This window comes from Phaethon aethereus, assembly GCF_964289735.1.
Source record: "Phaethon aethereus genome assembly, chromosome: 2".
Classification (NCBI taxonomy): domain Eukaryota; kingdom Metazoa; phylum Chordata; class Aves; order Phaethontiformes; family Phaethontidae; genus Phaethon; species Phaethon aethereus.
In genome coordinates this window covers 61,540,061-61,555,382 of record NC_138582.1, presented here as the reverse complement: position 1 = coordinate 61,555,382, position 15,322 = coordinate 61,540,061, and the positions used below count along the sequence as shown (strand labels likewise).

Here is a 15,322-nt window from a genome sequence, read left to right as displayed (position 1 = left end):
TACAAATCAGAAGAGGTAATAAAAAATAGCAAATAGATAGCAACATCTTTTCTATACCTACATGGGCATCACAAAATTTTTCAACCACAAGAATACCCCTCCATATTTCTCATTTTATGTGGTTTATAAACTACTTTAGTAAGTTCATGACAAACATTGTGGAATTTCTTAGTACAAACAGTAATTTTTTGTAAAACTACCCAGAAAATCACAGAGACTTCTAACTTAACAGCTCTGAGAACAAACAAGGGGAAGCAAAAAAATGATCTGCTGGACTTTTGGTTGTTTTCATGTCTGTCCTTCTGCTTTTGGCCTAGCAAGCTGCATGCAACACTGTAAAGAAAGTATGTTGAAAAAATCTTGCATTTATAAATATTACATATTGTAATGTTGTATTGAATGATATATCATATCTGTAAATTTGTTTCTTCTTACTCTTATCTCATACCAGAAACTCTGTGTTCTAGATATAGCAGTACTGTGAAGGCATCTACAGAGTATCATTGGTTCATTGAGGTCACAGTGCATAACATACTCTTGAAAGTGAGTTGCCTCTGCAGGTATCTGAGGGTTGCTATCTATTTGAATGTGGCTGAGCATTTCATTTTATCAAAAATGCCACCAAATGCTCATATTCTGTGTGGTCAGTGCAGTCCCTAGGACAAGTCTAATGAAGATATGTTCCACCAAGGCAAAAAACCTAAAAGGTTAAAAATGGAGAAATATTTACAACTTTCTTCAGTCTGTAAGGTTGAGTTTTCTGTTTCAGTATTCTTCAGTGCATTTTCAGAGAAAGGTTCCAAGGCTATGAGTATAAGCAGTCTGGTCCAGTCCCATACATATCTGCAAGCCTTTTAAAGCGAGGGCCCCAGTCACTGAGGTAATCATAGTTCTGGTCAGAGTTTGAGCTGATCGAATCTAAAGAACTGAGTGACTCTGCCACTGAGCCGTTCCCCTCAAATGCATATGTCTGCAGGGAGTCGTAGGGTGGTGCGCAGGGGTCCACGTCAGCTTCTTTTAGTCTTTCCCAGATAAATTCTCTAAAAATGACGTTATCTGGGATGCTTTTAAAAGTTGGTCTGCTCAAGAATTGAATCTCAGGTGTCACATCCCTTCTGGTCTTCGTGTCTCGGATAATGTTGAGGTTTCTCAAGGCAGCCATGTCAAATGCCTCGGTGTCTTCTTCTCCACCACCCTCATCATCATACCTGACAATGTTCTCTCTGATATCTCTCTCTTCATCAAAAATGAGGGGTTCTTTTTTCCGTCGTCTCATGGTGACAATCAGCAAGACAAGAACTGGAAGACAGAAAGACTGGAGTTTTAGCAACGCTGAAGTTTCCTCATATTTTTTCTAGTTGTGGAAGTACTCACTAATTTATATGGCAAAGACCCAAGGACATAGCAGGCAATTTATGCAGTTAGATTTGAAACCTAGCAGGTTCTGAAACAGCTTTTAAACCATAAGCCTTTTAGACATTAAAGAATCTATTTCCAAAACTATTCTGGATTAACATCTTCATCTCTAATTCTATACTCTATGCTGTCTGCTAAACATAAATTTTAGGACTGGTTGAGTCTGACTATTACAATCTCACAGCCATGAAATAAAAAAGGACCTTCTTCTGAACTCTTAATTGCCCAAGTGATAAAAGCACATTCATAAAGTAACTGAATAGAATTTAACAACCATGGTTTGGGAAGAGACTGAATTAATGTACATGGCCAAACTCTGCTGAAAAAAAAAATCATAGATTGGAGAACACCTAATTATTAAGCAATGTGTAAAATAAGATTGTCTTAGTTCATGGATTAAAAGTATCTCTATGTAAGACCTTCCTTTCCTATAAAGTGCAAAGTACTGTACTTCAGGTTTATGAATTACATCTAATGAGAACTGCTAGGGCTGGAGTTTATTGGATCAGCCAGTGCTAGAAATGTAATTATTTTTTAAATTTTAATCTTCAAAGTTTCTTTCAGCTTAGAAGTTAATACTAAACTGCAGTGACAGACAAAAGAACAAGGAGAAACTAACTCAAGGCTTCTCTTGTTCAAATACAGTTTTGGTAGGGAAACATAATTGCTGACACACAAAATATGGAACCAGTAGTATGAATATTGCACCCATCTGTGGCACATAACAGAGTGTGAATCATCCCCCTAGAAAATGATTAATACTATATTGTAGCATCTGGGTAACATTTGCTGCATTGATGATACTCCTAGAAAATAGCAGACATCGCTATGACTGTAAAAATATCAGTATATTGAAAAGTAAGTGTCATTCCATATTCAATTAATCTTTTCAGATTTTATGTTTATTTTTAATCTTAAGAATATGTGTTTATATACATTCATATGTCTAAGGTTTACAATCTTTACTTACAGTACTTTGATATGTCAACTAAATGCTGTATATCTGGAAAAGCAAAAGCTGATGTAGGTAAAATTAAGCTTGAGCTTCCCTAGGTATTCTCAGTAGTGGCCTCCATAAATTGTATAATGTAGGACTGCCATTCTTGAAAGCCTTTCTTTTAATGTGGGAATTTCTAAAATCAATATCAAACTATGAGGCATGATTTAATATTGGGGTCACTTGGTTATAGTAAACCAGTCATTCAGAGACTGTATATGCAGGAAACTGTACCATCTATAGATGGTATGGTACTATTTGGAAGTCGCTAAAGCATAAGATGACTTTAAAGGTGGACTTTCTGAAATTCTTTTTTTTTTTTTCCTTTGGAGCCATGTATGTCTAAAATAAAACTGGAAAACATTTAATTTTTTTCTAAACTTTTTGACAAATATATTAGGCAATATTTTTTCACCTTTTTGTAGTAGCTAGCAGGCACATGTCTAATGATCCATCTACTAACAGATGCCTTGTGACTCTGTATTACTGCAGCATCAGCATCACTCTTTCACTTTTTTGCCCCTGGCATCTCCCTGATTCATGCTTTACATATTGAATTCACAAGCCACTAGTTTGGGGCATATTGCTTTGAACGATATTTACATAAGCAGTTTGACAATATAAGACTTTGACCTTTAAAGTGGCTTTGTGAAATTTCAAAACATTCTAATAATTGGATAATACAAATTGAGTTGTAAATTATACAACAAAGAACATAAAATTGTCATTGTAGAGACAATTGCACTCCACTCAATGGTTTTCCTTATTATAAAAGATATTTTAAACTAAAAGACAAATTAGCTTGCTGACAGTACAAATATACGTTTAAGTAAAAATTGCTATTGACATAACTTTTTAATTATTTTTAACATTTACGGCCACAATTATTATTGTCATATAAATAAGCAGCTAGTAATTTCCTTTACTCAAGTGTAAATGTATTTTCACACCACTGTTCCTCTTAACAGACTTCATTTTGAAAGTTAAATACCTGCTAATAAGTGAAAAATATGAAACTTATTAGGCAGGTCTGCCTAAAGGTACAATAAAAATCAAGACACAATGAATGTTTTATATAGTATTCCTTGTACATCTCACATTTGCTTGAAGCCAATAAAAATATGGAGTCTTTCTAAAGGTTAAATATGTTAGCATTTAGATGGCTTTATGAGATTATTAATTTCTAGCTTTTCCAACAGCTATGAACAATAAAGTTTAACATCTAAATGAAGAAAGCTTTAGCAACATTGCAGGAACTGCAGAGGTGAATACAAGCCCAAAACATATTTCACTGATATCTAAATCAAGTGCAAATGGTTTTAAAGCTTATCCATTTCTCTTTAAGTCATGGTGGCATTTTTTCCCAACAATTATCACAAAATCAGAGGTCAAGTCAGTAATTAGTGACTGGCTGAACATACAGAAAACCTAATTTTATGCTCTTTAGAGAAGACATAATATAGTGGAAAAGCTTTAGGGACACATTTATTGCACATTGAGGCCACTAGTTTGGCTCCTTATTGGTACAGCAAACTCAGGCTAAAGAGGTGAAGTTGCAATACTGATTTCATATTTGTTTTCACAAATAAATCAATCAATATTAGAAGCAACTAATTATAAAGACTAAATAACCAGAACTAATAAAGACAGATCTAAATTAATGTTTTTATTCTGATTTACCTGAATTGCTAGAAATGTTGATTTTTTTTTAACAGGTACAATAGCCAAGAGAAAATGTCAATTGTATTTATATTAGCTGTGATAATACGTAGTCTTATCATTGTGTCAGTATAGATGTAGTGAAAATATCAGTAGTTTCAGTTCACCTAAATCAGTCTTTAAACAAACACCTTTGAATACAAAAGCAGGTTTTTGCTTTGACATCTTGCAATGTGCTTTATAGAATTATTATGAAATTTCCATTTTGCTATGATCTGGTAAAAAGTCAGGTTTAGGTCACCTGAGCATATTTCTCTGTTTTAGTATTAATCTTTCCTTTTGTACTCAAGGTAACTGCAACATAATTGTAAGGAAGCTGTAAAAGCTTTGAGACAACCCGAGGGAGAAGGCTACATCCAGAGATATACAGTAAGGGACAGAGGTAAATCACAAGCATTATCATGCCGTGTATATGCTATACCCCTAAGCCTGGCATTTACTATAGCACTAAGCCGCATCAGCTGCAAGCAAATCTGCACATTGGTTTATGCTTTAGGTGTGTCATGATTCATAAAGCTGAAGATTGGAGATCCTCAGCCATCTAAGCAGCACACTAATAACCTATTTAGTTATACCTTGCAGTTGCTAGCACAGTCAGAGGAGATTTGGGGATTACAGAAGCCAAGGCTCAGGAAACCTGCAATCAATTTCCAGTTAGCAAGCTTCATATATAATTGTTGTTTAATCAGTTTGGAATGATATTTACAAAGTGACCGTGACCTTTAAATGTCCACACTGAGTGACCCTAATAGGCTCTATAAAAAACAGCCTCTGCATTGCATACTCAACCACATTTTAAATTTTTTAATTTGGATACCCCCAAATTAAAACAGTTATAGATTTATCACTTTTAAAACTGCAAGACCAAAATCCACATATACTGCATTGTCACGTTCTGTACATATTTCACCTGTTTAGAGAATAGATCCTTATGACCAGGACTCTTTCTTCCTGTTTATGATTCACACAATTATGTGTGCTGATTTAATTGGGTTCTTGTAGATATAATAATAACAAATTCCCCATCTTTCAACTGAAAAAATAATAATTTAAATCTGTATTTTGAAGTTTAATCAATGTATTATTAACTTGCAAACTCTCGTACCACACTAATAGGATGCTTCCTTTAGTTTTTATAAGAAAACAGGTGGTACTAATAGATTGTATTCAGAATTATGGAAAATAAAAAAAATGAAAAGCATTATGTCAACATAGCTTTCCATTGTTTCAGTAGAAGGAAAAATCTTTAACATCTCAAATATGTTGGGTTATCTACAGGTGAACATTCTTTTTTTTGGGTGATTTTATGTACACGTTTTATGCTAAACACTTGTTACAAAAGCAATTATTTATTGGGTCTGGAAGATGCTAACCGAAAAACAAATTACCTTGAATTAAATCACAGTATAATTTTCAGAGGAGTTAAAAAAATGCTTACTTCTCTAAAAATTATGTACAGTCTAAAATCAATAAAAATGAGCTTTTCATACACTTTTTATAGAATAAATTGCAAGCACCTTTTTAAAAGTTTTTTTTTTCTTTGAAACATAACTTCACTGCAGAGTGAATAATTATAAAGCTTTTTTTGAGTAATTAAAAAAGTACTGTAACTTTCTCATGGAATGAAATTTAGAATTTAATCTCCATCAGTCAATATGAGGAGGAAAAGAGATTTTGGTAAAATAGTTTTGATTTTCAAACATTATTTTAGTTTGAAAAAATAGACTACACTGTTATGTGCAATTATAATGAATTAGTATGATTTAGTAACATTCTTCCTTCTTAGCATCAGTGAAAACATTGTGCTAATGTAAAATTGGTTGGTTTCTTAAGTAAAAAGAATAATACTAAGAAATCCCACTGAGACAATCTGAACTCTGGTCAAGACAAATGGTTATTTATTAGACAAAGGGATGTATGGGGCAACAACAAATATCGAAGTACATCATACTAACTTTAAGAAGATAAGAGCTTGTTGAGAATTCAAGATACTAGTGCCAGAATGCATGTATTCATGACATTTATGCAAATCTCTTCCCTCCTCCACTTTACAGCTGGCACTCACACTGAGATGACATTGATGAATGTGACTGGATTTGCATTGCATGTTAATCTTGGGTCAGAAAAAAATTTTGATCCGGTAGCCTGTCTCCTCTTTTCACTGATAAACTCTTACAGAAAAAGGCGCATCCCTTGGTCCCACTCGTAGAACCACTTGCCAACAGCTGAAGCCTATTTTTTATGCTGTGCTAGTGGATCATCAGGACTTTTTCTCAGGAACAGATATGAAAAGAAAAATGGAAAAAAGTGAAAGGCAATTCCTAGCAGTACTACCATTCAGCTGATCCCAGAAAATGTCTTCTAGGAACAAATGAGAGAAGAAGAAAGACTCAGGGACCAGACAAGCAACGTTTGACTGGGGTTTCACTGGGCAGCAGTGGCGCTTAGGCACCTCTTCCTTGTGAAGACTCGCGCCTGTCTGGCAATAAAACAGCAGCAGGATACAGTACCAAAATGAGTGACTCAAAGCCAGGGTTAGCATACAAACACAGCCTAAACTGTGCCTGCAGCTTTGAACTGTATCCAAAAGGAATAGTTTAGATTGGAAGTGAAGAGAGCACATACAAATGTGTATTTGGATAAACAGTGGTGATACATTCAGATAGCTGAATTTGAAAGTCCAATTCTTTGACAGCTAAAACCAATGGTAAGGTGGTCATCTGCCAAGTTTCTATCCAGCGCATAGCCCATTATTCAAACAATATGGTCAGAACTTATTCTCAATTCTTTACCAAGCACTTGTTCAGTACACTCTAAACATTACCGGAATGAAAACTCAGGTTTCCTGATTTATTGGTTGTATTTGATCCCTCGTGTATTGAGTAGAATAAGCAAGTCATTGCCTGGTAACATGCTGTGTCTCCACTGAATGCTCTTCTTTAAGACATATGGCTCCTATTTAAGAAACGCTTATGCCCAAGCCACACTGCCTTGTATCAACAGTAGTTTCTTATATATTCTTCAGAAATTCCCATCTTATATGTAACAGAAATGGTAAGATTTTAATTTAGGATGAAGTGAATTGTTATTGTTACAGAACTTTTCCTTCTAAGTACATTGGACCAAAGTTTTAAATGACTGGTTTTCCACTGATGTCAATGCCAAGTGCTATGAGGGAAGGACCTAACATTCTGTAGGTTCATTTGAACTCTACCATTTAACTTCATGTCCAAATATAGTTCATTTGGGTGTATAAATGACCTAGAAATGCTGCTAGAAAAATGGTATTTAAAAGTGTTCATTAAAACTTTTGGCATTCATTCCCTTCCATTTCTCCTTAAACATATGCCTAACCATGTGTTGAGCAAAGTTTAAACAATCTTATGTTAGGTTTTTTTGTCACAAAGATGGAAAACTCTGGACATGCCACCTCCTACACATAGCTATTAAGTTGGTTGGGTTCATTGAAGAGGTAGTGATTTTTCTTACTCTATAACAATAATGCAAGAGGATTTCTTTTTTTGAGTCCTTTTGGGAAATGTCTGTAGCAGAAGGGACATTTCTTTCTACTAGTTCACAGTGAAGTGAATCAAAGTCAATAAGCAGAGAACTCTTCTTAGTTGAAATAATGGCATATACAGAAGTGTAGACAAAAGTCTCTTGATTTGACCTATTCAAATTACTTAGATAACAGCGACAGATAAATCACCACTAGGATTATACCAGCTTGAGGAGCCTATGGTCTTCCCATTAGACTGATATGTACAGCCAGAAAATAGAAAAATCCCTCCACAAATAACAACACTCAAGAAAATTCTTGTGTGCTGAATTGGAATCCTTGTTAACATGTGATCTTTCTGACAATAAGTAAAACTGCAGCTTTGCTAATCTGCTTCCTGCAGATGCAGGATGATCCTTCATCTTTCCTCCTTAATTTGGACCTTTACTACTACCATGTTTTCATATTGTTTAAGGACTAAGCACGAAATGAGAAATGCTAACCAAACGAGGATGTTGACACTGCTCCACTATTTCCAACTGTCTTTCATCTGGTTGCAGTTTCACTGCACAACATAAAATCCAACAGTGCTACCAGTGGCAGAAGTAACAAAAGATCATTCTGTAGAAAATGTTCAATTAAATATGATGATTCACATTAGTAAATTACATCTGTTGTATTTTCTGAATGTCTTTTGTTCTCTGCAAATCAATAACTGTTTAAAAGGAGTTATCTCTGAAAAAGAGACACACGGAGATACTGGTTACATGGTGAGTATCCTAAACCAAATACTTCCGTAAAGTTCATTGTCTCTTTCTTAAGTATTACATTTGAAGCAAGTGATCTTTTTTCTTTTACCATTATTTCATATATACCTCTGGAGGCATCTTGATGTAGAAAAAAGGTATCTGAACTTGAAAATCCCAAACTAAAGGTTTTGTGTGGCTCATGATACCAAATGCTGTTGTGCCTGCAATGTTAGGTGTCCTTGCTTACAGAAATCAGGGGTTGGGGAGGGGTGGGTTGAAGCTTATATACGTGTGTGTGTATATATATATATATTTTGCTACTATACATTGAACAGAAAATAATGGTTACAGGAATAAGACATACCTAGCAGTGTCAAGACACAAGCCAAGATTGCTATCAGAGCTCCAGTGCTAAGTCCTGCAGGCAAGATATATGCTTCTGCATTGCATGTCTGAGCAATACCATCTGCATCACAATCACAGACTCGAATGGTGAGGGTATTAGTGCTACTAAGTGAAGGTGATCCACTGTCCACAATGAATATTGGCAAGTAGAAAACAGACTGTTCTTGTCTTCGGAACCCATTTCTTCTTGTTAATACTGTTGCAGTGTTATCTAGATAAAGGAATAAGAAGATAAATATGAAATACATGACCTTTCTCAAACACAAGCTTATAAGTAGTACAGTCTTTCACTTAAAAGACTTTTTAAACACATTTATATTATTTTTAAAAGTTTATCTTTCCTGGAAATATATTTTTGAAGCTGTGGAGATAGGATCAGCTGAGAAATCATGCTCAACTAAACAAAAAGATTTCTGTTTTCCATTAAAGATTTTTTCAAAATTGCAGAGGTCTATTTGGTTTTAGTTAAGCTCATAGTTCCACACTTCTGATTGATAGTTGAAGGTGAGATTACTGTAAAAAAAAGAAAAAGAATCACCCTTCAGTGATTAGATTAAGTATCCTTATAACTGTTTCAGGTCTAATTTCCAAGGATTTATTTAGAATCATAGAATCATTTAGGTTGGAAAAGACTTTTAAGATCATTGAGTCCAACCACTAACCTAGCACTGCCAAGTCCACCAGTAAACTATATCCCTAAGCACCACACATACACTTCTTTTAAATACTTCTAGGGATGGTGACTCCACCACTACCTTGTGCAGCCTGTTCCAATGCTTAATAACCCTTTCGGTGCAAAAAATTTTCTTAATATCCAACCTAAACTTCCCCAGGCACACTTTGTGGCCATTTTGTCTCAAACGCTGGCATGCCACCCCCAGGCTTATCTATAGCAGGCTTGGTTTTATCCCTTTCCTTTTTATCCCTTTTCCCCTTCAAATCTAGTTTAAACTTCTTTCAATGAGCCCTGCTAAGAGCCCTCCTGTGCAAAGATCCCTTTGACACAGTTGTACTCTATCTGTTGCCAGCAGGCCTGGTGCCATGCAAACTGATCCGTGGTCAAGACCCCCAAAATTCTGCCAGTGACAGTAGGCTTGGAGCCAGGTATTGATCTGCTGGCTCCTCTTGTTTCTTCCCTCATCACTCCCTGCAATTGGACGGATGAAGGAGAACATTACTTGTGCTCCTGATCCCTTAACCAGTCTTCCCAAGGCCCTGACGTCTCTCTTGATTGCCCTCGGAATTCTTGTTCCAATTTCATCGTGCCTATCCGAAAAATCAGTAATGGATAATAATCTGAGGGCCACACCAGGGTAGGAAGCTTTCTCTTCACATCTTTAACCCAGGTCCCAGGGAGGCAGAAGACTTCCCTAAGAAGTGGGTCTGGTCTGCATATTGGGCCTTCTGTTCTCTTCAGAAGGAAGTATTCTATGACAATGACCCATCTTTTTTCTTTATGGAAACAGTTTTGATGCAGGGCATAGGCTGACTTAACCTTGGCAACATCTCCAAGCTGGATGAACCATTGTCCTCATTTTTGTTCGGTTCCACTCGCAGAGCCTCATACCTACTCTGCAAGGTAGAGTATGAGGGAAGGTGGGGTGGTCACAGAGGAGATGTGCCTGCTGCACCAGGCAGGAACTTGTCGCCATTGCCCCCTGTCCCTGGAGGATAGGGATGGTTCTGTGTCACGCATCCTGTCTGCCTGTTGGTCCTGTCCCAGGGAAGGCAGGGTGTAATGCCAGGCGTCTCTCCCTCTCGCACACTGCCTGATACTCAACCGAGTCACCTCCTCGCCGAGCTCTGTCACTAAGCGGAGGAGTTCCTCTACCGGGGCGCACCTCCCACAGGTGTGCTCACTCCTGCCTGCCGATACTGGAGTGAGAGCAGGGCACAGCCTGCAGCCTGGCACCTGGGTGCCAGCGTGCTCCCACTGGAGCTGTCTGGGAAGCTGCGTCAGTCGTGGTGGGTGCAGAGCTTACAGAGGCCATGGCTTTCTGCCGGGTGGATACCATTTCTCCTTGGTTAAGGGAGCAAAATTTCAGTTATTTACAGATATACCTATCATACTAATGGAAGGGGTGAACGTATTAATAGGAGAACAAGTTCTGATGACCAATTAAATATTTCTTTGAATACAAAAAAAAAATCCATTTGGTGCACAAATACAGGTAATTGCACACGTAAAGCCATGCACTTGTTTTCAGTCTCAGCTGAGAGTCAAGAAGACGACAAATGTAATCAATTTAAAATGTGTGCTTTGATGTTGCTCTGAGTTGGGCTATTAAAAAGTCCACATGTTCCAGAAAATATGTGCAAAATTCACTGTGTTCAATACAGGTACACAGCTCCTGAGAAGTAAGGAGCTACGTCTCCTACAACGTATAGAAAAGGTTGGTCGGTCTGTCTATCCATCGATCTACTTATCTAGATATTTATAAACAGATGTATCAATAGTCCTGTAGAGTTACTGTACTGTGTCATCTATTATGACCCATCTGACAAAGTATACAATCACTTCTTGATACAGTATCATATGAGATATGCATAAAATTAAATATCTTTAAAAGAAGCCCCCATTGCTGTGTCTTGTAACTCCATTGATTTTACTGGCAATGAAGAAATCTATTATTACTTTTTTCAAATTATAAGTTCTTTGGAAGAGGGCCTGTCTTTTTATTAAATATTTTACAGTACTTGCAATGATGTTAGATTTCTGATTAGAGTCTTATTCTAGTGCATTTTTATTATTTGGTCATTATTACTATTACAGTCTTTAGTTTCTAACTGCAAGCTGCTCATATGAAGAAAATTAAGCATGTCAGTAACTACATGCAGAGTAAGGCAATAAATAGCTGTGTGAGAGAACTTTATTAGGTCACATGTTATACTTAGTGAATGTTGTTCAAAGTCTGTCTGTACAAACAGAGTCCTTTAGTCCCCCATATGTCTGTCTTTCTTATTTTATTAATAAGGATGACTTTGTAGCTCTGGTTTAGTACTGATCCACAAAAGAGCAATGCAAGAGTAACAGAGTGCCTGTTAGGTTCTATTTGCTTCCGCTAATAGCTAAACTGACTGATACATGCCCAGCTGCCATCCTATGCAATGCAACTAATGAGAACAGTAATTAGAAGCATGTTCTCGGATATTTTAACTAATAGAAATGTGATGTCAATGGGAGTCTTTGCATAAGTCTTTGGGGAAATAGTCATAAGAAGTCTGTGTAAATATTGTAGGCAGTTTCCATTATCAAAAGCATTCTTCAGTAGGTGGTATACTTACTGAAAAGATAGGTTTTTCTCACAAAACACCCCTCTTGATTTACCATGCTCTCATTTTTTATGCCCTGAGTTATAATAATAAAACATGAATTCCTGGACATTTTTCAGTCATTGCCCCAAGGTAAAATCTAATTTAGATAAAAGCCTATAAATACAAGGAAAAATGTGAGAAGAGTGACTTCAGAAAAAAAAAAGAAAAAGATTTGAAGCTGCTCTGTTTGGCTCAAGGCTTTAAATGATTCAGACAGGAGAAGATTATTGTCCCTTGACAAATAATCTACAGATAAAATTATTTTGCAGGCTGATTGTACTTTAATTTATGTCCTTACCAGAATAGAAGTTTATGTAGGTCATATTCAAAATGAAAGGTGTTAATGGTGAATATTTACCCAAACAAAATGTCCTTACCTTTGTTGTCCTGCAGTGTAAAATTGTGATTATTTGCTGCCTCTGCTGTTAAACTGAAGTAGAACTGATGGCCATTTGGTGGGTCATCTTTATCAATTGCACTGATTTTCTGGATGACCTGTTTAGAGATACATGGGAGTTTCATTGTTTGGAATGGGAAGAAGCATAAATACATGTACATTGTATAACTCTTCTATTACCTATGAAAGTATCAACCCTGTCTTGAGTCCTGCTCATATTGCTTTTTGGTTTTCTAATCTCCTGAACTTGTACAGACACTATTAAAACTAAAATGTGACTCAAGTCTTTACTTTCCCTGTATCAACTTTATTCGTTAAAAGCAATGATCTGCAATGCCTCTGAGAATGTTAGGTCCTGCCATTCACCAAGTCTTGGAGTATAAAGTGCATAGCAGTGGAAGAAGTGCATCTTTCTGGACGGCCCTTAATGTACTTGTCAGTAGCTGCAATCAAAATTGTAAACTTTTGCAAGGAGAAGATTATGCTTTTGACCATTTTAATTAATGTACTTTTTTATTATCATGAAAAAGAAAAAGCCAAGTCATAAGTCTATTAATATTTTATGGTTTTTCTTTTTCATTATTATTTTCCAACTATATTTCCTAAAATTCTGACAAAATCTGTCTCTAAAAAGTGTCACCATTGCTTAAAATACAAAAAGAAGGGTCAGAGCTAACAGTTCTGACTAGATCACAGGGAAAACAAACAGGTGTTCCTGTAAGAGCACTCATGTTCTATGTTTCTCTAATAATCATAGTGTTTTTCTGTTAAGGATTTAAATTATGCTGTGATTTTGAAATGTGCAATAAACATCTGCCACAGGAAGCACAATAGTCTGGGAGAAGGCACAGAAGTGCAAAGCGTCCCAGGGAATATGTGGGATCTATGTAGGTGAAACATCTACTAGTATTCAGGGAAAGAGAAGAGAGAATGAGAAAACATATGTATTTTCTGAGGTCTTACAAAGTAGAGAGGAAAAGTCCAAATATGAGAGACACGAAGGATAAACAACACCAGATACTCTTAGCTGGGTCTAGGACTACTTGGAAGATGGTTGGGGATGTAAAAAACACGGAGGAATACGGTAGGAATACATCTCCCTTGTGAAATTGTGGCCTTATGGCCCGCACTTCCTAAGACAAATGAAAGCATGTGCTCACTTCAGGAATACTAGGCTTTTAGACTCAGAATAACCTCCATGATATGACTTCCCACTTCCCAGCAAAATTAGGAAGAAGTACACATTCTTAATATTATTCACAATAAGGTGAGTTTAGCAAAATGTGTCAGTTACATAAGTAAGAAAACCAGATATTTTAACAGTACCTTCAACAAGTAATTTTTTACACCTGAGTCTTTCTCTTCAGAGGTACAGTGGAGATGTTAGGGTTTGATTAATATTTGCTTGTGCTGCACATCAAAGTGTTATTTTTGCTGCTATAAGCTGATTATATTTTATATTAAAGCTGGAAGGCTTTGATAAGGAATGTCTGCCTATCTGATAACAATAAACATAAAAAACCTATCAAGATGTACCTGACCAGGCTGAGCATTTTCACAGACAGTTGTCTCGTACTCCATGGCAAACTCAGGGGCATTGTCATTTATGTCAAGAATAGTGATGGCGACATAGCCTCTCCCAATCTGTGCTGGATTCTCTATAGGAAAAGAAGACAACAAAATAATCAAGAGGTCCTTGCAAGTTATTCTTTCGGTTAGTACATTTTTCATTTGCATTCTTCTTTTGCATATACATATCAAATCAATTGCAATCCCTACTAGAAAGACAAAGGAAGCTCTCGGCTTGGTCTTCTGGACTTAGTGGAAACAATGTTTACGTTTTGAAGCTGCTTCAATTAAACTAAGATTTTCCTTTCAGGGATGAACTGAAAATTTAACTTACTAATCACAGTGCTGAATCACATCATATGGAAGGATAAGAGCAAGATGATGTAAAACCAACACCAAGGGGTATAGCTAGTCAGAAAAGCACTATTCATATTGGCAATAGCATGGTTACTACAGGTTAAATAATCTTTTATTGCAATTCAGATAGATCAAGATATTAAGAAGTTAAAACCAGAATTCCATCAGCTATGTATAACAGAAAAAATTCCAAAGTATTTGTAGTATACAGACAATTAAGTATTTCAACACTGTTACCTCAAACATGAATTGCATTCTTTAACAGATGTACATCTCTAGTTAAAAAATGAATCTGTGCAGGGTCCAATGTCACCATTTAATCTTAAACAGTAGATATTTTTGGACTAAGCATAAAGGACATCAGCGTGTGTTATACTTATTTTGCTATATAACACCTCTATTTTGGAAGCTAGAAAAGAGAGATTGCATTTTTTTTTTTTTTACCACAGGTGGTGATATTAGAGATAGAGCAGGGCAGAATGAAAAACTGTACAAACCCTCAAATATGTATCTATCTTTTTATAGGGTATTGCAACCACATTTTAGTAAGTATTATAAACATTTAAAGTAATGCATCCAAATGTAGATCAAAGTGCTTTGTTTTAGCTTTTTATTCCACATGTGAAATACCAGAGTAGTAAACAATTTTGAAACCAACTTTTTCCTCTGCTGATCTTAGCTTGTTGAAAACCAAGAAGGCCATGAACATAAATTAAAGCACTGTAAGGTATTATTTGTGCTCCAAGACTCTCAGTTGTGTCAGGTATGCCTATTAGCTAGCTTGTCAGTTTTGTTACTACCCAGTTTTTGGTTTCCATGCTGGCCTCTTAGACCAAAATTCTACTCCTGAGAATACAATATAAATTCATACAGGCACTAACTGATAAATGTTAGCTTTC

The 15,322-nt window shown here is 36.1% G+C and overlaps 1 protein-coding gene across 1 annotated transcript in view; it reads right to left on the bottom strand.

Annotated features, from left to right (window-relative positions):
• Positions 1 to 805: 805 nt before the first annotated feature.
• Positions 806 to 15,322, bottom strand: part of CDH7 (cadherin 7) — a gene marked incomplete at both ends in the record, with an annotated part of 70,790 nt that continues 56,273 nt past the window's right edge. The window contains 4 exons of the mRNA XM_082014812.1: positions 806 to 1,299; positions 8,745 to 8,996; positions 12,478 to 12,595; positions 14,034 to 14,155. Coding sequence (XP_081870938.1) covers positions 806 to 1,299; positions 8,745 to 8,996; positions 12,478 to 12,595; positions 14,034 to 14,155 — 986 coding nt within the window. The remainder of the gene's footprint in view (positions 1,300 to 8,744; positions 8,997 to 12,477; positions 12,596 to 14,033; positions 14,156 to 15,322) is intronic.